This window comes from Coturnix japonica, chromosome 3 (genome assembly GCF_054131305.1).
Source record: "Coturnix japonica strain WE chromosome 3, WE-NBRP24, whole genome shotgun sequence".
NCBI classification, from domain to species: domain Eukaryota; kingdom Metazoa; phylum Chordata; class Aves; order Galliformes; family Phasianidae; genus Coturnix; species Coturnix japonica.
In genome coordinates, this window is record NC_140665.1 from 10776765 (window position 1) to 10799363 (window position 22599).

At 46.6% G+C, this 22599-nt stretch overlaps 1 protein-coding gene and 1 long non-coding RNA gene across 9 annotated transcripts in view; one reads left to right on the top strand and one right to left on the bottom strand.

The window, feature by feature from the left end:
• LOC107310866 (uncharacterized) overlaps positions 1-1488 on the bottom strand; it is a 41659-nt gene extending 40171 nt beyond the window's left edge. The window contains exon 1 of the long non-coding RNA XR_014944461.1: positions 1128-1488. This is a non-coding gene — a long non-coding RNA (uncharacterized LOC107310866). The remainder of the gene's footprint in view (positions 1-1127) is intronic.
• KCNK12 (potassium two pore domain channel subfamily K member 12) lies at positions 295-22262 on the top strand. Of its 8 annotated transcripts, none has more exons than XM_085542677.1 (5): positions 295-1371; positions 10678-11569; positions 14752-14867; positions 15992-16091; positions 16828-17425. In XM_085542677.1, the coding sequence occupies exons 1-3, from the start codon at positions 1020-1022 to the stop codon at positions 14798-14800; spliced, it is 1293 nt and encodes a 430-aa protein (XP_085398803.1). In that variant the 5' UTR covers positions 295-1019; the 3' UTR covers positions 14801-14867; positions 15992-16091; positions 16828-17425. The 8 variants fall into 8 exon arrangements, with proteins under 8 accessions (XP_085398803.1, XP_085398804.1, XP_085398807.1 ...); XM_085542678.1 differs by having other exon boundaries at positions 15995-16091; XM_085542681.1 differs by lacking the exons at positions 15992-16091; positions 16828-17425 and adding an exon at positions 22164-22262.
• Positions 22263-22599: the final 337 nt, after the last annotated feature.

Below are 22599 nucleotides of genomic sequence, written 5' to 3' on the forward strand. Positions count from 1 at the left end.
GATTAAGCCCATGGGTGGCTAACAAAACATGACGGTCAAGTACACTGTAAACTGAGCTGTTCTATCTGGATCGGGCTGCCCAGGGAGGCGTGGAGGTGCCGTCCCTGGAGCCGTTTGAGAAGCACGGAGATGTGCTGAATGTCTGTTTGCACTCTCAAGCCCATACCTTCCCCACAGGTGTCACTGCCATCCTCTTTGCAACACTTTATTGGTGTGAGTTACAAGCAAAGAAACCCAGATACCGTTGTTAAATAGTCTCTCGGGAAGGGGCTGCGGTTCTTCCTGCAGTCCAATGGATGGTGGAGGTTGCAGGGAGCGCCCTGCAGAAACAGCGCAGGGCTTCGAGAGCAGCGAGTCTCAGGCTCCAACTAAGCTACAGTTCGGCATTAGCAACGCGACTGGTCGCGGCGCCGGGTCTAACTTTGTGCAGCCCAGAAACCGGCATCAGAGCAGCACCTCGAAACGGCCCCGATTCATTCTGCCCCGCAGCCGCCTCTTGTAGCAGGGGGCAGCGGCACGAGCTGCAGCCGCGCGCCCCTCATCGCCGCGATCCGTCCGTCCTGCGGCGGCGCTCGGGGCGCTCTCCGGCCGGACAGGAGACCCCCGCGGGGCCCGCGACGGAGCCGCCCCGCCCCGCCCCGTCCCGTCCCTCCCCCGGCTCGGCGGCCCGGGGCCCGTGAGCGCGGCGCGGTGCCGTGCCCGGGGCTCCCCCCCGTTCCCCTCCGCCCCCCGCCCCGGGGGTTCCGCACCGCCCCGCCGTCGACCGGGCGCGGCGCGGAGCCTCCGCCTCCCCGCGGCGGTCTCCCCCGCGGCGGGGCCGCCGCCGCCCTCATGGCCGCGCCGAGGTTCGCCGGCGAGGCCGCGCCGCAGCAGCCCGAGGCCCCGGGGCCGCCGCCGGCCCCGCCGGGGGATGACTCAGAGCCGCGGCCCCTGCAGCGAAGCCGCGGCCCCCGCAGCGAAGCCGCCGCGCCGCGCCCGCCCGTGCCCGCGGCCCCCGCCGCCGCCGCGCCGCTCCCCGGATGATGCCGCGGCGGGGGGCGGCTGGTCCTCGCCGCCGCCGGCGCCCGGCGCCCCTCAACGAGGACAACGGGCGGTTCCTGCTGCTGGCCGCCCTCATCGCGGCGTACCTGAGCGCCGGCGCCACCGTCTTCTCGGCCCTCGAGAGCCCGTCGGAGGCGGCGGCGCAGCTGCGCTGGAACCGGACCCTGCACAACTTCAGCCGCATCTTCAACATCAGCCTGCCCGAGCTGCGCGCCTTCCTGCGGAGCTACGAGGCGGCCATGGCCGCGGGCATCCGCGTCGACGCCCTGCGGCCCCGCTGGGACTTCCCCGGAGCCTTCTACTTCGTGGGCACCGTCGTCTCCACCATCGGTAGGTGAGCGCCGCCGGGGGTCCCGCTCGGGGCAGCCCGGCTGTAAGGGAGGCAGCGCCGGGACGGCCGCTCCGAGCGCTGCGGGCCGCCGCTGGGCAAAGAGCCACGCTGCTGCCGGCTGTAAAGGGATGGCAAAGTTGAGTCGCGACTGTGAACGAAGACGTGAGATGTGTAAAGCCGCCCTCCCGGTAGCGCTGAGACGCGTCGCGTGAGCGCCGCTGGCTGCAGCTGGCTGCGGTTATCGGCGGCCGATCGGGGGTTGGAAAGAGCGGTGCTGGATGGGCAGACGGTGGGGGCACGAATTGTGTTTTACTCTGGTGTTGCCCCACGGAGAGCTGCGGTGTGGGAGATGCACCCCGACTACATCTGGGCTGCCCGTAGCTCGCGGCGTTGCTTTAGGAACCGCGTCCCTGCAGACAGAGCGGGCTCATTTCCTCACTTTGTAAGTTCCGTAACGAGCAAATCGCCCTGGGGCCGCAGAGCGAACACGAAGTGCTTTGCTTTATTTAAAAGAAGGGAACACACAGCTCCCTATTGCGCTCACACGCGTTTGGTTCAGAAGATGTTTCATGGGTAGTGGCTGAGCTCTGTAACACAGCCATGATGGTGACTGCAGGGGTGCTGTTAAGCATCGTCGGTTTTTGCTCTGAATAATCCTTGTTAACTTTCCCTCTTTGAGTCCATTTGGTAAAACAGGCATTAAAACACCATTTTAATCGAACTTTGTCAGGCCTGCGTCTCAGGAACGCACAGTTGTGAAAAGATCACTGCTGCTGAGCTGAACAGATGGAAAGCTGAGTCGGTGCACTGACAAACCAAGTGCTCCATCCTTACACCTGCAGCAGCAGCCAGAGGTGTGTACCTGCAGGCACGTTCCCCTCTTTGCAGCCCCTGCCTTCTCTTTGCTGTGGCTGTGAAGCCATAAGATGCTTCTTGCTCACTTGCAAACATTTGTATCTCCACTTCATTCCACTGCCTGCAGTCACTGCACCTTTGGGCAAAGTGAAGGACTCTGTGGGGCTTTTCAGCTCTCTTGGCAGGTGTAAACAGGGGAATACATTTCTCATGCTGCTGCAGTGCAACCTGGGGCGCCACATCAATGTGTAGCCCAGGGGAGCAGCTCTTCAGCCTTCATTACAGCCCGTTTAGGTGCCCACCGATCTGCTCTGCCTTTCACTCCGCTGTCAACTGAAAATGTGTATTACAGTCGTTCAGAGCGCATTCACTTGTGTTGGTGTCATGATTCATTGACGAGAAGAAAGCTATCTTTACCTAACTTCACCTAGAGCTATCAGACATTTAGAGTCGAAACAAGCCTGCTTCCCCAACTGCCAAGTATCAGATACATGTGTCAAAGCAGCTTTATTACACACCAGAAAGCTTAACCAACAGAAAGACACTGTCTTGTCAAGGAGGCATCACCCACGGGTTACTTTCCCTCTTACCGATGAAGGGTTCCAGCTTAGACAAAAGAAAGCTCACTGTGTCTCTTCAGGTCCTCACCCTCCCCTCACCAGTTCTCACTGGGCTGCAGCCCTGTGCTGCTGGATGGGCACTGCATTCCCTCATCCCTTCACTCGCTGAAGGCACAGGGTGGACCTCCCACCTTCCTTGTAGGCCTGGGGAGAACCACCTGGCCTCCACCTGGCTGGGGACGTGGGCTCATTCCCCACCCTTCTGGAGCAAGACCTTTGCTCTGCATTAGGTGCTTCAGCTCCTCCATTTCCTTGGTGCAGCTGTGCATCGCGCATCATTACACCGAACACAAGGCACAGGCAGACCCTCGGGGCAAGAAGCACATCAGGGAGGTCTTCAGGGAAGCAGAGTTAAAATGAATTGTTAAGTCTAATCTTTCAGCATTTTCCTGAATAGCCCACAAAGCAATGGCTGAATAGTGCACAAAACACCCTCAGATTGTTCTCTGGGCATTCGTGGTTTATTATTGCATTGTTTGCGGCTGAATAATGAAATGCTGAATCTATTTTTTCATTAAATAAGTCAGATTTTCAGAACTAGGTAAGAAAATTCTTCATCAATCCAGTCATTAATTTGAGCTTCCAAGGGTATTTTCTTCTATGCGATTTATAGCATTGCTGTTCTCATTTCTTTAAGCAGCACCTGGGTGAAGTTTGTTCCTGATTCATTGATCTGGCCGGCAGTAGAATTTCAGCCCTCCCTTCTAAAGCTCCTTTGGCTCATCACTGAAGTTGTCTGTAGAAACCCAGAGGTCCAGATGTGCTGAAGGTGGCAGTTCAACGGACGTGAGGTGCAAAAGGGAGGGAGCTGGGTGGCTCTGCAAGAGCACGCTCAGATACTGGACTGCACTATCAGCGGCCATTGATGTAGCCTGCCCAAAAGCATTTCACCTGATAATTTGGCAAGAAATTCCACTAGTAACCTTGATTGTGTGAAGGTTTAAGGTGAAAATAGATTTGTCCCATCTTCCTTGGGGCTGTATTTGAGTGGTAGCTGGGGGAGCTCAACAGCATAATTCATAGAATCACTGAGTGGTTTGGGTTGGGAGGGACGCTAAAACCCACCCAGCCTCAGCCCCAGGGGGGCAGTAATTTCCTTATCTACCATTGGTGAGAAGTTCCTGAATGTCTGGATATAAGTTGAAAGCTCCAAGCAGGAAAGTAATCTAAATCACAGTTCGCAGCTTTGTAGTTGAGAGTGGCTATGGGAATCCGTGCTTGGAGAGTAATGATGCGGCTTTACAGTTTCTTTTCTCTTCCTGATCACCCCAGTGTTAGTCCTGCTATTGCAGTCTACATTTCTCTCCCTTCTCAGGTTGTCTTCTGTTTGTTGCAGAACATACAGACTCCTTCATCTTTTCTCACATTTACAGCTGGGCCATCTTTCCAAGCATTCTGTCTTGCTTCTATGCAAACTTTGGTTGCTCTTCATTGTTAAGAAAACAGAAAAAGAATTATGGGATAGATCTATTGACTGCTAACTTCATGTGACAGTCAATATCCACTCCTCTTGTTATGCTGGAAAACACGAAGGATATCTTTATTTTACTGACTGCAGCATTGATGTATCTTTTTTAGCTGTTGAAGTCACTGAGAACAGTACATCTTGCTGTCGTAGCATCATGGTTAGAACAGTGGAAAACCAACTTGGAACATTTCATCATCCAAATAATTTTAACCCAAGGTGCAATTGCATAGCAGTCCACACAAACCAGATATGCTTATTTTTCTGTCTCTGCAGTCTCCTGCTTCAGCTTAAGTCAATAGCAGGCCACTCTGCAGAGCTTTAGGAGATCCCACGTTACTCCTTTTATTGGTTTGTAACACAGCTGCAGACCTGGTGCTGTCAGCACTTCCTTGTAGGTGTCACTGCTGTGGGTAATGCTTCCCCCTGAGCTCTGTGGGTCTGCTGATGGCGGTGGGTGCTGCACCGAGCTGTAGGTGGTGGAAGGTTTAAACACAATCCCTCTCGGATTGAACAAAGAGAAGCAGAAAGGAAATTAAATGTAATTACATTAGATGAAGCAAGGCATTAAAAGTCTTCTCAAGTAATTAAAGCTTTGGAGTGGAATAAGATAAGAAATGGAAAGGTTTGATGCTAATGTAGGGGATTACTTGGGTGAGGCACTGCTATTACTCTTGCTTAAAGATCTGTAGTAAGTGCTCCTTGCTCATGGATGAAAGAAGAAATGGTTTAGTAAATTTCAATTAAATATAAAAGGATGAAATCCTCTTGGTTATTTGTTATTAAATATTTTGTCATTTCCTTGCTGAGCATTGTGCAGACAACACATTTATCTCCTGAGGACAAACAGAATTACAGTATCATTTGTGCTCAATGCGTATCCAGAGTCAAGTCTACTCAGAGTCTTTATGGCTGGAAATGGCTGCGGTGTAAAAGAAGAACAAAAGTGGGGTAGAACAGTTTGTCATTTTACAGTGACTGTTACTGACAGAGCTGAGAGGACCAGGAAAATGCTGGATCAAATCAGAAGTGAATGATGAAGTAGCTGAGGAGTTCAGCACCATTAACTTTAACAGTAGTCAGTGGAAGCTCTTCCTAAGGAAGGAAGAGTTAAATGCAGAAATAGAAAGTGAGAAATAACCGAGGAGTCTGGTTAGTGCTGCTACCCTGTATTTTTAGTGCAGTTCCTTAAAATTAGGTCTTGTGTCTTGAAGGAAGTAGAAGAGCTTTCCGAGATGAAGGTGGCTTAAGAGCTTGTGGGAGGAAAATGGATAAACAGTGTAAAAGATCTTACCCAGAAGGTTTAAGTTGTTCTTGTCCTACAGGTACATCATTTCAGGTTTACTCTTTTTAAAGCAGAAGAGCTAAGGAAGCTATCGACACATACCAATATTGTTGAGTGATATCTGCAGGCTTTCTGCTTTAGTACAGCCAAAAGAGAAGCCAATGATGTAACACTTGGGCAGCCCTGCTCAGCTGTGAGGTTTGGGAAGCCCAGGAGCAGCACCTTGTTATCTCAGACTTCACACGAGGAGCAGTAAGTTGTACAGCCGAGGTCAGTGGTAAAATTCAGCTAGCGCTGTTTCTTAGCCTCGCAGGAGCAGTGCTGTGAGTTGGCATGCAGGTATTCTTTCATAATATCCATATTACTTCAGCAATATAACAAAAGTTGGATACTGTTATTTTTTAGTTTCTCCTTACAGCTCTAAATCTTTTTTTTTTGCATCCTTGGGTCCACACAGGTGTCTGAAACGCAGCCGTGAGTTTTAATAAGCAACAAAAGCTGATGTGAATGCTTTTGTTTGGAACAACTTAAAATGACAAAGTGTAAGCGTTTTCCTCTTAGAGTGTTGCTTAGATACACAATTCTCCAAAACATAGGAAGAAAATAAAGAGATGAAGCATCTTTAAAGGGTGAGGAATTATGGTGTCAAGCGAAGCCGACTTCTGAAACAAACTTCACCTGGAATTACATCATCAGCTCTATGAAGGCTGTGGAGAGGTCAGAGACAGCAGTGTATGGCTTCAGCCATTTGACCCATCTCAGGGGACGGAAAGAAGTGGCAGCTTCTGGAGTCCACAGGCTCTGTTATCATGTTTGTACATAGGTACAGAGACTGAATGCGTGTCTGTCTTGTTTACCATTCTTTTCTTTGCAGATTTTTCTAAGTGATTACTCTAAATTCAGGGATGTGTCCTCTGAGAGGATCTCAAAATCTCTTTGCTTTTGCTGAGGTTCACTGGCACAGCAAGCTGAGACAGATGCTTGTGCACAGAACCTGCAGTGAGATTAAGGCACTGATACAGCTGCAATGGCTGTTAAGGCAGGATTTGAAGACAATTAGCCTCTAGGGCAGGGAAGTGTATTTTCCATGGCAGTATAACTTATTCAAACAACTCAGGACTGTGTGGGCTATAATTTTCCATTATTAACACCACCACAATTTCAGAAAATACAATAGCAACATGTTTTCCACCCAGCTGGGAGGATAAGGAAAGAAAACAAACCAAAGAGGACTCTGATCATCAGGTGTGGAGGCAACCAGAAGCAGCTCTGGGCTTGGTTATGGCAGTTCACAAGGACACTGACTGCAGTCAAAAGAAAGAGCGTGCTGCTTTAACAGCAGTAAAACTTGATGGGAGTTTATGTGTGACCTCTTTGTTAACAGAGAAGTTGAGAACAACACTCATTCTGCAGAGTGCCTCTGTCTCTGTTCAGTGCAGGGACTCGGCAAGAATATTGCCTGCTCGTCAGTCATTACATTCTTTGTCTCTGTAGTTTGAATTTGCTTTCTTCTGGCTTTCAGGAACCAGTCTTTTCCCTGAGCTCTGTTCTTCAGAGTCTCATTTTGGAGACTCTGGTCCATATTAGAAACTCTGCAGTGATGTGGTAGGATTAACCAGCGAACCCAAATGTTAGCTTGTCAGAGATTTCCAACCTTAAGCCTGTGACCAATCTTGAGTGTCCCCTGCTTGGACAGGAGGAAAGGGAGCTGTGTAGCAGCCTTGGTGCTGGAGCTGCTGCTCTTCTGGCAATGCTGGGTGCTTAGTGATACCCATTTGCTCATACAGTGTGCACAGAGGAGCAGCCAGTCACACCCAATGACCTTAGAACTGATTTAGAGACACCTGTGTTTCTTCCTAGTCTTGGAGGCAATGGTTGGACTCCTTCTGCACTTACTGGGCTATCTGTGTACAGAAATGAGCAGGGTTCTCTGGGGTTAGCTTTTGACATGCCTTTTGTTGTTATCATGTGCATAGAAATGGCAGCTTGCAGTCCAACACAGAAAAAAAGGCTTACTTTCTTCTAGTAAATGAACAGAGCAAGAGTACTGCTGCTGGTGGTGAAGCTGAGGCTCCAGCACATCTCTTTGTCAGGGCCATTTATCATTCAGATGTACGAAAGTTACACCACTTGATCTGACAAATGTCTGTGCTGAGCACTCACTAAAATTGACGATCTTTCTTGGAAGGCTCAGCTAGTTGTCATCAGAGAAAAACATACTTGGGAGGCCTGCAGTGTGCAGGAGAAATGTATACATGCAGCAAGTCTATCATCAAAGAATCATAGAGTCAGAAAGGTTGGAAAAGACCCCCAAGATCATCCAGTCCAACCATCCACCTACCTCAGTATTTCCCCACTAAGCCATGTCCCTCAGTACAACGTCTGAACATTTCTTCTCTCCTTCCTCAGGGCCACCTCCAACCCCTTAGACTGCTATCAAAGTGATCACACTTGAGGTTATCTTTTGACTGTATTAAAACAGCAAGCTTGTAGGTATTTTAAATAATCATATTGTTAATCCTATTTCCTTTTCCGTGGAGGGAGCTTGGGTTACAACAGAGGCTGACAAATCTGCTGAGTCTCATAGAACCGAGTTTGCTTTTGAAAGGAGTGAAAACGTGGCCTTGGCCTTGTGGGTGGTGGATGGAATGCAGAGAAGCACTGAGGAGGATTGATTCAGTTACTCAGTACTGCTGTGCAGAGCAACGCTTTGCATAACCAATAACCTGGTTACAGCCATGTATAAACAGAGGAAAAGTGGTACTGCCAGAAGTCTTTAATGATTTCTCAGAGCTTCTTAATACTCATTGATGTTCAATTCATCATCTCTGTCACTCAGTGAGTTCTTCTGAACAGCAGTTGTCTCAAGCACCAGACTGATATTTCAGCAGCAGAGGTGTCACAAGATGCAGTGCTCACCTGGCTTGGCGCTGTGTTCATCGAGTTTATTGGAGTGCTCTTTTTGATACAGCTCTCAAAAAATGGACTGTTTGATCCCCAGAGGGGAGGTATTTTGATAAAGCTGCCTGTCAAGGATGTTAAGGAAAAATAACTTATTTACTTATGGTCTGAAAAGGCTGACTCAGGTGGTGCTCCCAGTCCTTGCGTGAAAGCTGTGCATGTGGCAGAAGTGCTCTGTCTGCAGCAGTTTGATCTGCTCTGCACTGTGACCCTGTATCCAGGGCAACTGTTCCTGGATATTAGGTATTGAGGAGCTGCAGAATAAATGAGAGGTAGCTGGGAAATAGACAGGTACGGTTCTGTCAGAGGCAATAATGATGAAGTGCTGGCAGGTGAAAATGGGTTGAAGGGAGCATAAGATCCCTAATCCAGAATTCTAGTTTTAAAGTACATGTAATACAGTGTACATGTTGGGCAGTAGCAACTTATCAAAGCTCTGGGAAAGCCATGAAGTAAGTAAAGGATGTATGGAGCAGATGTATGAAACAAAACAGATTGCTTTTAGTTTACCTTTCTGTAACCCACATTCTTGGGGACCAGCCCTCTAGAGCTTGGTCTTTGTATCTCGAGAAATGAATTCTGCCAAAGTCATAGGTTGGTAACATTGTGCTTCAGAAATTTCACTTCCATCATATGAAAAATACACACTACCTCTGACAGCACCAGAAAACACTAAAAAGCTGAAGTGTGCTTATAATTCCATCTAAAATGACACTGGTTTTTTTTGTGGGTTTTTTTTTTTTTTCCAAATTCTTAATTAATTAGTGTGTTTAGCCATATGTGTAACAGCCCATTTATTTTGATTATGATAGTCAGGCACTTAGAGTGAAGCTCATGTTTAACCACTTTGCTGATGAGGCATGGGCTGACAGATGCCATCTCTCTAATGAGCTGGCTGTGTATTCCTTGCTGGCAGCTGTAAAGACTTCCCCACTTCTTCTGGAGACCAATAGTGGATATTTATCACCAAATCAGGGGGCTCCTGAGAGAAGCTTCACTCCACACAAGAGGAGCTGACTATCCATTCTTATTAAATCTGGGAATGGCAAGGCAGGCTTTGGGAAGCCTGCTTGGATCTTCAGCACAACCAAACAGGGAGGCTGTGGGTCCAGGCAACAGCAGCTAATTACCTCAATGTAATTCTTTTTTATTCTTTTGTACTGCTCTGCAGATTTGTCACTTCCACATTTTCATGAATATTTAACCGTATTTCAGGCAGCAATCTCAACTTCCTACACATAGGAAATATTTCTCTTTGTTCCTTCTATAGGTGCATAGTGATAATAAACTAGATTAATGATTTCATTACGTTCACATTATCTGTTAAATGCAGCTCGTCTTTTTCTTAGCAAACTTCTACTGTCGTGGTCTGCTGTTGGTATGTACCTCCCTGAATGTATTACTTGCTCAGCAATTTCATGGAACGATAAGGTAAAGAAATTTCAGCTTGTCATTTTGGGTGGTGCATTCATTTCAATTTTACCTGGTTATTTATCCATGGAGTATGATCAGTCATCTGAGCCCCATCAGGATGATTTTTGACTGAATCACTGAGTACTTGCACAGAGAAGAACAGCAGTAGAAAAGTCAATACCTACATGCTTTTCCTTTTGGGAAGCTTTTTTTCCCCTCTGTTATATAACCTGAAGACTTTCATCTTCTCAACCAGGAGATGTAATCAGACTTTGATAGTAATAGCATTATGCTGATTTACAGCTCGTAAATAGAGGACTTTCCCAGCTGGTCATGCTGGTTCACACACTTGGAAGCAGGGAACTGACCTGTTTGCCTCATCACACCTCAGCACGCTGTAGGCTCACAGAGGCTCACACCCTCCACCTTACAGTGCTCTCCCAGTGGCCATGGTGTCGCCCTATGAATACACTGTCTTTCACATCTGCAAGAAGTTTTTGCTCCCTTGTGAGTTGTAATCACCTTGTTGAGCTTTCAAGTGCCTCCTTCATTCTGTACAAAACTTGCCTCGTGTTGACCTTGTCTGACTTAGAGATAGGACTCTCTTTTGTCTGGTGAGAGAGGACCTAGGATAAATTTCATGCTTCCTGAGCTTATGCATGAAAAACCGTGGCAGTAACGTTCCTCCTTTTTCTCCACACCTTAGGTTTTGGAATGACCACGCCGGCAACAGTGGCTGGAAAAGTATTCCTCATTGTTTACGGTCTTTTCGGGTGTGCTGGCACTATCCTCTTCTTCAACCTCTTTCTGGAGCGCATTATCTCCCTCCTGGCGTTCATCATGAAGGCTTGCCATGAAAGACAGCTGCGAAGAAGTGGTCTCCTTCCTCCCAACTTCCGAAGAGGGTCAGCTATGTCAGGGGTGGGCAGCCTCATCGGCTGGAAGCCGTCAGTTTATCACGTGATGCTCATCCTGGGAATTTTTGCCATCATGCTTTCGTGCTGCGCTTCTGCGATGTACACGTTGGTGGAAGGGTGGAACTACGTCGACTCCTTGTACTACTGTTTTGTCACCTTTAGCACCATCGGCTTTGGAGATTTGGTAAGCAGCCAAAACGCTGTGTACCAAAATCAGGGATTATACAGATTCGGAAACTTTGTCTTTATATTAATGGGGGTATGTTGCATATACTCTCTTTTTAACGTCATCTCAATTGTAATCAAGCAACTCTTGAACTGGGTGTTGAAAAAATTCAGATGCAGATGTTGCCCAAAGTGCCATAAGTCAAGTACCCGCCTTGGACGTCGCAACGCCATCACGCCAGGAGCCCGCCTGCGCCGGCACAAAATCTCCCTGGAGGCTGACGGGCAGTACGACAGTGACACGGATGGCAGGAGGCTCTCTGGAGAGATGATCTCCATGAGGGAGCTCACGGCGTCCAACAAGGTCTCTCTGGCTATATTGCAAAAGCAGCTGTACGAGACAGCCAATGGCTACCCGAGGAACGTTTGTATCAATACGAGGCAGAATGGGTTCTCGGCAGGGGTGGGTGCTCTAGCCATCATGAACAACCGCTTGGCAGAAACCAGTGACTCTAGGTAGAGTTTTTGAAGTTCTTTTTGTTTCTTTGATTAAAAAAAAAAAAAAAAAAAAAAAAAAAAAAAAAAAAAAGATAATTTCAAGTGGAATTACTGCTGCGAACTACGGTCAAGTTTTACGTTCAGAGCAGACTGAGTATTCATCGGGCGTTCGGCAGTTTGGTTTCTTGGGTTTTTATGTCTTCTCCAATATGCAGTGACCTCTTTACCGCAATGTCACAGTTCTCCCCCGGGGGGGTTGTGAGGGACTTGGATGTCTTTGATGCAGAATCTGATGCGTTTTCAGAAGAACGGTGTGTGAGGTTACAGCGGTGTCAGAACGAACGTCTTACACAGCAAATAGCCTGAACCAAAATTCCAGGTTTGAATACATTCTGAGCAAGGCCAGTTCCAGATTCAAACTTGAAGGATTAAGGGTTGTTTAAACCCATATCTCGCTGTTTGTTGGAGTCTGGATCTGGCCCTGAACTTTCCACTTGATGCTCTTGCCAATTTGTCATACCAGGCCTGTATATAACATACACGTAGGTGACTGCAGGTACACCAGCCTTAGGGTGGCTGTGCTTCACTTGAATAATCCTGTTGACCTCAGTGATAGAGAATCAAGTTGGCTGAATTCCCTTGATGACAAACAATTATTTTTCAACCAGTCTTGTCTGAAACACCATGCACTACCTAACTCTTAAAAGTCAGGAGATTATAAGTCGTAAGAAGCATGTTGAAATGTGCACAGCTGTTCCTCCCTACAGAATAACCTGAAAACATGCAAGAGGAGCCAGCGTTCATCTCTGGTGTCAAATGTTTGCATTTCCACTGAAATGTAAGTCAAACTGTTTATTAATGATATTACTTTTACATGAAAATTGTCTGCTAAAATGAATGTAGGCTCTCTCTGTTGTTATAAATCTTCCTCAATATGTTGGGTACTGCTGCAGAGCATCTTGCAAATAATTTAATTGCAGTTTTCCTTAGGCCCCAGTGATACCTGACTTCCACTAACCTGACTAAAAGCTCTACAAAATAGATCTTTTGGAGCAAAACTTCAGAGGATTTTGTAGATTCTCCAGAAGCCGACTTCTCCAAAATGATTGCATTAAAACATAAATTGGCCTAGGGTTGTTGCTACTGTTTTTTAACTCATATTTAATGGTGCTAACCCAAACTGCTGAAGGAGCATCTTCAAACAGACCTGTTCTGAGTGTGTGTGTGCTTCAGCATGATGGATGGGTGCAGAGGCATTCCTGCAAATAGCTTTTAGGAATATTTGCAGAGATCTAGATCATTTATTTAATTTCTCTCTTCTGTGCCACTCTTTTAAGGCTGTAAGGAATAAAGTCTTCTCCAGCTTTCAGAAATACCACTTACGGCTGAGGCTACGATGGTCTGGAAAGCCTTTTGGATAGTTATAGGCAAGATAATGACTACTGGGTTGATTGCTGGGGAAAAAAGTATGGAAAGGTTGATGGAAAAAGACTGGGAATGTTAGAAATGCTTGAAAATACATCTGTGAAGTTTTATATAGATAACATGTTAGTTTGTTTCGTGTATGTTTGGGTCTCCCTCGTTTTACTTTCCTTTTCACTTGGAGGAGCACACTGCATTTCAGATTTTAACTTTTGAGGGTTTGCAGTTTTTGCACATTTGAGACTGCCAGCTGAAGGGTGGCAGCGATAGCGATTGCATCTCTTGTCTAAAGGAGAAGGGATCAGAACATCAGACAGACCATTAGATGTGGCTCTTCTACCACAAATGTAGTCACAGCTTTTGTGGAGATGCATCTGGCCAGAATCACTCTGCGATGTTTGCATTCTCTACCTACCAGTTGCAGAGTTTACAAGTACTTAGTATGGCAGAGGCTGCATTCAAGCTGCCTTCATTTGGCAGGAGCTTCACTGGCTGCAGAGACCCTCAAAGCTGCATGGATCTCTGTATGTACTCCATCTCAGCTGCTGCATTTGAGTGTCAGTTTACAAGCTTGTTATAAGAGTATGTATATATAGCACACTGCTTTCTATGAAGCTAGACCTCCCTTAGGATCATGTTGTGGTTCCTTTGCCATCGCTGGGACTGTTGCTCATTGAGCAGACCCTGCTGTGTGAAGTACTGCATAAGTAGAGGCAGGTGGGCTTTATTGCAGCAGAACTGCTTAGGTTTATAGTTGTAAAAATGAGTTCAAATGCATTAATGTTCTGGGAGCTCAAGAGCTACATCTTTATGATAACAACATTGCAAATTAAGAGTTTTTATTTTTTCAGTAAGTTGTTTGTAAAAGATAACTGTTATAACTGCAATTAGGGTTTGGTTTAAGTGTTTGTAAATTGTTTTCAAATTACCTACTTGTGCCTGGGAAATGTGAATTAATGTGAAATTGCTCATACACCTCCTGTGCCATTCCTGCACTTCTTCTGAGCCCAATCAAAGGCAGACATGCTCTGTGATTTACATGTTTCTGGTTCTGATTGCCTTTGTCTGACCTGGATGCCAGCCGGGACCCCTGAGCAGTAGCACTGCCTTCCAGTACCTAAAGGGAGCCTATAAACAGGAGGGGAGTCAACTCTTTGGCTATCTATCAGCGGTGGATAATAGCAGGACAAGGGGAAATGCTTTCAAGTTGAAGGAGGGAAGATGTAGGCTGGGTATCGGGGGAATTTCTTTACTATGAGAGTGCTGAGGTGCTGGCACAGGCTGCCCAGAGAGGCTGTGGATGCCCCATCCCTGGAGGTGTTCAAGGCCAGGTTGGATGGGGCCCTGGGCAGCCTGGTCTAGTATTGAATGTGGACGTTGGCAGCCCTGCCTGTGGGGGGGAGGTTGGAGCTTTGTGATCCTTGAGGTCCCTTCCAACCCAAACTATTCTGTGATTCTATGAAAACCAAGCTCTGTATTCCCACTCTTCTGTGGACTAGCATTGCCTGGGGCATTTATTACTGCTGTGCATGAGTCTGCGAGCCAGGAGGATATGGGGGAATTAGAACCAGTCCTTTGTAGTCCCTCCTGCTCTTTCTTCAGCTTTCTTAGGGAATCTTCCCTTAAAACTTGCAATGCTTGGACAACTAGCTCCTCCCCTGTTATACTGTGTATGGTTCATCTCAGAATTCCCCAGGGCAGCCTGTTCTTTTTGTTAATTAAACCCTAAATATGCACAAGGTGCACCAAGTAGAATTCGTCCTGGTATTTCTTTGCAGACAAAGCAGATACCTGCAGTACCCAGACAGACTGAAGCACAAGAAATGAGAAGGAGGCTGAAGGAGCAAAATGGGAAAATGAAAGCACACTGCACTAGACTGCACTTTCTTTTCAGGTAACTTGGGATTTATATTACAGTCTTGAATAGTTTTTTCCAGGTTCTATTTTTGGACACCAAAAAATTAGCTTAGGATTGGATAGTTCATCTTTCCTTTCATTCACTCCTCTCATTTTCCTGCTGCCTCACACTTAGACAGTTCCACTGCCTGGTGAGCAGCTGTACAGGCAGCAGAGGCTCTGAGTAACAGGTGCCTGTGCCCCATGGCAGTATTTGAGTGGTGGATGTATAGCCAAGGCCACTGGCTTGTTATAAACCTGATGGCCTATGGGAAGAAGTGATAACTACACAGAAAAGACCCATTGCAGTGAGACCATTCTTAACCTTTTTGGGCTTTTCCTAACTTTTTCTCTTAAAAAATAGTGACTAATTATTTATACTATGAATGTTCAGCACTAGTTTAAACAAAGTCATATTTAGTGCAGTGCTGTTTGCTAGGGAAATCTAAAGATAGTGGCTTCTGCTCTCATTGAATTACTAATGTTCCTTTCTAAACCAACACACATTTTCAATATTGTATTTAAACCATACAGTAGAAGTTACCTTCTGTAGTAAATTCAGTCAGGCACAAATATGTGACTCTCACAGGATAACTAATGAAATGTGCAGTGTGCACTGTACAACCCATGTGCAAACCCTCCACCTCTGTACACATTGGGTTTGTTCCTTATAACTATGGAATGATTTAGGTTGGAAGGGACTGCACAGATGACCTGTCTGCAAGCACCCTGCCTTGGGAAAGGACAGACCATGTGGCTATGGATACTTGGTGATATAGGATGGGAAAGAAAATACCAAAAGCACCTGCACTGTTGTACACTGCCACCTGTTGACTCTTACTTCCAAAGCCTTGAGATGGTCCCACTTGCACTGCTCCTGCTGAAGAATGGGAAGTGTGGGGAAAGGGAGAGAACCAGAGGTATTTTCCAAGTAATGCAGGAGGAAAAGAAAAAGTCTTTACTTTCTATACACACGTGTTCCATCATAAAACCACAGACAACACCACAGCCCGAAGTTGCTCCTGATGTGTCATAGACTCATGTGGATCGTTCAGAGATCAACTGTGTGATGCAGAAGAAAGGCAGGGGGCTGCACGCTTACATATGCTGCACTCCATCCAGCAGGTGAGCAAAGCAGGGCCAGCCTAGGGAAGAAGACGACCAGGTGTACTGCTGGAAAGGCAGCCATGCTTCTCTGTGGCTCGGATGAGCACTATGTTAGGTACGCTACAGGTCCAGATTTCAACACCTCGGCTCGCCTTCAGTCCCAGCATCCACACTGCACTCGGGCAGGGGCCAGCCAGCTCCCAGCCTATTCCAAGTGTGGGACATGAGGACACCGGTGGGTTCTGAGGTGTGCAGCATCACAGCCCACCTGCTTTCAGGATCAGACCCTGCAGCAGGTGATGCTTTGTCAGATCATCTAGGAAACAAATAAGATGTTCCTGTGACCCCTCACATTTCACAAAGCTGTAAGGTTGCTTTTTAAAGGCAGCAAGTGATGCAAAAATACTGCTTATAAAACAGCACGTAATCACTGATAATTCAGGCAGTGTGCAATCCGAACACCAAGCGTGTGTTCTCAGTGCTTGTCACCTCCTGACCTTTCTATTAGGGAATCAGTTGTAGTCCCCGGAAGTAAAATCCATCTTGACGTGGCCAATAATTCATCGCATTTCATAGTAAAATTCTCAGCAGCAAAAACAGCAACAGCCAAAAAATATTCTGGGGCTTTTTATTGTGTGTGCAGATACTGTTCAGTTACAAAGCAAAGAAAAAAACGGTGTCCCTTTACTTACATGGGCACACAAACACGCAGCTTGTTGGGAGGTACCTTTCTGCACACTCTTCTGTGAAAGCAATAGGTGCAAATTCTAAGCCAATTCAAAAGGACTCAAGTGGGAGAAGAATATGTCTGCTCAAAGGTATCCCTGTTTAATTCTTGTTTATTTTTTCAGGCACACAGCTTGATAGGTCTCTTTAACCGAGCTGCTGTTACTGTTTGTTATGATGAACATCAGAGGAACTTTGCTTCTGTTAATTACCTTGGGTTTGGTGTTTGCTGACTTCTGTGTTTCACTGTGCGAATAGGGGAAGGAATGCCCCATCCGTGCTGGTTTCCAGGTGGCATCACTTACCCCTTTGCATTCACTGCAGACATAAATTTATGTAATTGGTTGATTAGAAAGTACCAATATTTGTTCTCCTTGAGATGATGCTTCCCAGCAAAACAACACACTGAAATAAGTTTGAAGATTGAAGTCTGTTTAAACAGTTGACATGTTAAAAATCATTTAGTTCTGGGTTGACATCCAGCACACCCAGTAATTGTGAGTGCTTTTATCACACAGCTGATTTCCAGTGTCAAAGATCTCTGAGCACCGAGGACTAAAAGCCATACTCAGCTCACTCTACTGGTATGTTATATACAGCTTGTCACCAAACGGAGCAGACATGTTTGGCTCCCTGCATACATGGTTGGAAATAACACCGGGATCTTTGCCGTGAAGCTCTTACAAAGACTCTTGAAATAAACAGGAGAAAACATTGCCTGGAGGACGTGTGTGAGTGTTCTTTGTGGAGCCAGTGCTGAGGGTTCTGCTTCAGTTGCATTCTCTTCTCTCACTCAGAGGTTGGTGAGGCCCTGGCACTGCTGCCCAGAGCTGTGATGCCCCATCCCTGGAGGTACCCAAGCCCAGGTTGGATGGGCCCTGGGCAGCCTGAGCTGCTGGGGGCAGCCCTGCCCATGGCAGCAGTTGGGGCTGGGTGGGCTTTAAGGTCCCTTCCAACCCAAACTGTGATTCTGTGATTCTCAGGGAGAATTTTCTCTGTGCGTGATGTGCGTTCATCCAACAGTGCAGCAGGCTCTCACACTGCATGGTGCCACCCAGGAAAGGCTGCAGGACCCATCCTTTGCTCAGCCACGAAGCAGAGAGCAGATGGAGGCTGTTTGCTCTTTATGTGGCTGTAAGGAACTCCCAGTGTATCTCCCCAGGTTTCATTCAGATCAATAAGATACTTCTGTCCGGGCATTGAGATAAATCCAGGAAGTTTTGCTACTGATTTAAGAGAGACATTAAGAAAAAAATCAATCACACTGCAAACAGAGAAACGTTACTGCCTTGAATGTGGAGGTTTGTTAATCACACTAGGTAACATGGAACCAAAGGAGAAACTATTCCAGTTCCTAATCCCAGTCAAGTCCCACACGTCTGCCCCCACCTCTGTATCTCGGATGTTAACGCTCACTCCTGAAATCACTGCAAATCAGGTAAAACCCACCAGCAATTATACAGGAACAGGAGCCAACGTTGGAAGAGATTGGTCATGCCCATATAATGAGGCTGAATCATTGCCCTTGGCTCTTCATGACTGTAAGTAACGTTTTAGTTTTTACCAATCTTTATATTTTCCATTCATCTTCCAAAATGTAGGTGTAATTAAGCAACCTCATGAGAATCAGCTGTGCTACTACGCAGGAAATGAAATATTTCTTGATAGATCTAGCAAGTGATGGGAAACATTGCTGTGAAATCTGGGAGATCATTAAAACAGAAGTTAGGCTGTACTAAGAATGGGTTATTGGCAGCTACAGGCTGTGTGCACAGTGCCTTAGAGAAAAAAAAAAGACAACATGAGCCATCAGGAATTATTTCTTAGAGACTGTTTCCCTCTGAAGTGCAATTACCTTCCTCAAACACAGCATTATCAATAGTTAGGAGCCCACGGATGAATAGATCCTCTGTCATTTTCCCTTCCGCCACCGTAATTGCTGCCTGTAATTTCCAAGCGTCTCATGAACAGCCATAAGCTGATCCTTTAGTCTCTGAGTGACAAGTTTTCTCCATCCTTATTTCCTATCTGTTGTATGCCAAAACTCAGATGCCAGAGATTCAAGGACTTGTCCACCACAACACTGGAGTTCTACACAAGCTTTAGAACTGAGGAACTGCTCCTTGAGCCCCAGACCAACATCTTAGGCAGCAAGTTTCTTAGGATAACAACCCTGCAACTTCTGAGAACCTGGTCTCCAACAGAAACTGACAGCATCCACCTCTTTCCAGATGCTTCCAAGCCGGGTGCTTTCAGGTGGGAGCAGGCATATCATCTTGTGACAGCAAAGCTTGTGAAATAGGATGGCGGAGCCACAGTGATGAGAACTGAAGAGAACTGAAGAGCATGATTAAAGGCAAGTGAGAGAGGTGAGGGATGTTGTCATTCACAGCACCAACAAATCCTGCCATCCTGTGGGTATCATGAGTTAGGAAGAAGGTAGCAGTCAAAAACCATCACAGCTCAGTGGGATTTTAACAAAACATCCTTTTATCAAAGTAATCCTAAAAAAATAGCATAGCTCTGGCTTTTGAAAATGGCAGTGAAAAGACAGCTGCATCAATCAGCGCTCTTACAAGCTATCAGGAGAATTACTTTCATTTTTTTTTACTTTGTATCTAAGCATTGAGCAGTCAATGCACTAACTTTTTAGTTATTTTTATATGCTATTACCCCTCAAGCTGAATGCATTTTGATCTCCATTGCTTTGCTGTAAAAGAATTACATCAAAAGAACATTATGAAAACTACCATTAGGGATCATTCATTCTTTTCTGGCTGGTTTCTCAGCAGAGATGACACAGAAATCAAATTGAGGGCTGTGGACAGGCAGTGCTGGAAATCCCTAGAAATACCACAGCCCCTCTGCTGCTCAAGCACACCAGTTCATTTGCCAAAGCAACTGGAAAAATCACCAGTGCCAACCCCTATGGCTGAGAGCACTGTCCCAGTGCTCCCTGAGCTCTAGCACTGGGGCTGTGACCACTACCACCCCCTGGGGCAGAGCCTTCCCCCCCCCAGGCCTCCCCTGGTGCAGCCCCATGCTGTCCCCAGGCCCCATTGCTGTCACAGAGAGCAGAGCTCTGTGCTGTGAGGAGCTGCAGGCCGCCATGAGGCCTAGTGCCATCAGCAGTGCCCTGCGCTGAGCCAAAGGGCCTTCTGGGCTCAGGCTCCCAAGAACATTTTCCTGGATGCCCTTCAAGCCAAACCAAATAAGTGCAAAGCAACTCCAACAGAGGACACTTAGGAGATGTTTTCTAAAAACATAATTTCATTAAAGGGTTTTAAGGAAATTGTCTTCACTCAACAAAAAAAAAGTGAGGAGAAATGGTGCCATGCCAGGATTTGGTGACGGCTCTCCCCCTCTCAGCCCCTTGGCCCAGTGCCAGGCATGGGAGCCTCAGTCCAGCTTTCAGGCTCGCTTTGCTCTCCCTAGGGAGCACAGAGACCAGACCCAGGCTACAGCATCGTTCAGCACTGCCAATCATCTCCAAACCTCAGAAATTACAGCAGGACATGATCAGTCTCAGCCCTATACCCTTCAGTATCTTTCTGCTATCCCACCAATGGTCTGTATGCCACATCCACAGCCCTGGGAGCACAGCTCCGGCTGCCAACATTTACCTCAAGTCACGCAGCCTCTGCTGGGAGATGCTGAGCGCGGTACCAGGAGCTGCCTCCTCCTCTACATCCTTTTTAGTTTTATGGCCACATTTACAGTAGTTTACAATGAGCGTTTTGTTAAGAAGCTAAGAACCCTCTGGCTGTGCATGCTTCATATTTTCATTTAATTACTGCTTTGCCCTTTTTTTACTTCCTGTTAATTAACCAAGAAATTCTCATCTAATGGACTGAACCAAAGCGAGGCAAGAGAAACAGCAGCACCCATTAAGATACTTCACTGCATTAAGTGATGCTGAGCCTGAGGGCTGACATAAGTGACATCCAGTCTTGGTGTCTTTGTTATAACTAAAGGTAATGACTAGATGATGTCATCCTCACCCTGTATCAAACCAGATAAAACTGCACACACAGTCCTGGACTTCAGCAGAGTATCTCCAGAATGACAAGCTCCTGTATAGGCTTCACTAAATCTGGAAGGATTGGACCACCAGCACACCTGGCTGCTTTCAGTGTTTATGAACCCGGACCAGCTGCACAAAGCTCAGAACAGAGCTGGAAAGCACAAACCCACATTCACAAAGGCCATGCCAGTAACCTGCAGCTATGCTTGCTGCTCACAAACAGGTGAAAGCAAAGGCTGAATCACAGGGATCTGAATGTCTCTTAGGGTTGGAATTCCTCTCCAGCCATCTTTAGTGCCATCTGTCAGTGGGCAAGGACACAGCTTAATGCTGTTCCTGCAATTTCTGATTCCAAATCAGCCTTGATTCCAATGAAGATATACAGAGCCATTTATCAAAAGCAGTGATGTGAGATAAACTTGCGCAGCTGTAGGGACAGGCATGTGGCACAGCTGAGTCCCAGCAGTGGACAGCTGCTTTCTCTGGATTCATTAGCTTGATCCTTAAGTCCTCCAGCTGTAACTGAAGCACACTGACAGCAAGCAGCTCTCCTGCTTCTGACCGCAAACCAAAAGGCAAAACAAGTGTCATCTTCTTCCATGCTGGTAGATTGCTGTTCACTGAAAGGTGGCTGGGAAAGCAATCTAAAGCAGCCAATTCTTTCAGTGTTCGATCACATCTGCCCTTTTATTTCAACCTACCTAATGCCATTTGCATCCTTCATAAGGAGTCTTGTAGATGGAACAATAATTGGACAGACTAAAAAGACCACACCTGCAGTAGGAATCCAGTGCCAGGCTTTCTCAAGCAAATGAGAAACTTGCACCTTTATTTGAGGCTGAACGTAAGGGGCCCCAGTGCCCCTCAACAGCTCTATTATTTTGTTCTGAAGCTTTGATGGTCTTTGTGTTCTTGTCACAGCTCTGTAATAACTGGGGCAGGCCAGGAATTGCTTCTGCTGTGTAGATATGTTTCTGAAAGAAAAGCTAAATTGGAATTCGCAAAAATAGCCATCCTCCTGCTCACATGAAATCACACTGTCTGTAACCCAGTTTGCAAGCCGCAGTGGCATATGGAGACTAAAGCGAGACTGTTCCTCTCTTGCCCACATGCGGCAGCAGCAGCACAGCCAGGGACGGGGGACGGGGAAGTGCAGCATAGATGGAGGATGAGGTGATGAGTTCTAAAAACCCGTCACCTTGCAGCTTTCTTTTTTGTGAACACTGAAAAGCACGAGGTGAGAGCAAACTAATGGAACCCTTTTGGTTGTTTGGATGCATAACTTTGTGTGATACAGGGGTGCGCCGAATAGAAGTAGAGAGCACAGAACTACCATTTAAAATGCTGAATTTCCCGTATATAAACATGTACCAGAATGCTTTCAAAATGTCTCCACGTGAGTAGCAGCACATAACAATCTGTGTGTTCTTTCTTCAGACAGACATCACAAACCACGACCAACTCAGAAGTTCCTGTTCAGCTGTAACTTCATGTCAGCCTATGCCTACACTACCAAACCACCAGAGAATGCACGAGGTACCGCTGCCCAGGCACAGTGAGCAGGCCTGTGGGATATTTCACTCAAGCATTGCCTGTCCACGCATAAAAAAACACAATCAAGGGGCCTATAAGAAAGCTGGGGAGGGACATTTTATAAGGGCGGGTAGCAACAGGATGAGGAGAAATGGCTTTAAACTGTAAGAGGGTAGATCTAGACTGGATATTAGGAAGAAATTCTTTACTGTGAGGGTGGTGAGACACTGGAACAGGTTCCACCTTGGTACTCCTGTAAATTTCACGATGATTTTTTCTAATGGAGCACTAATAGAGCATTACTGAAAGTTCACTGAATTAATCAACATCAGTGTATGGG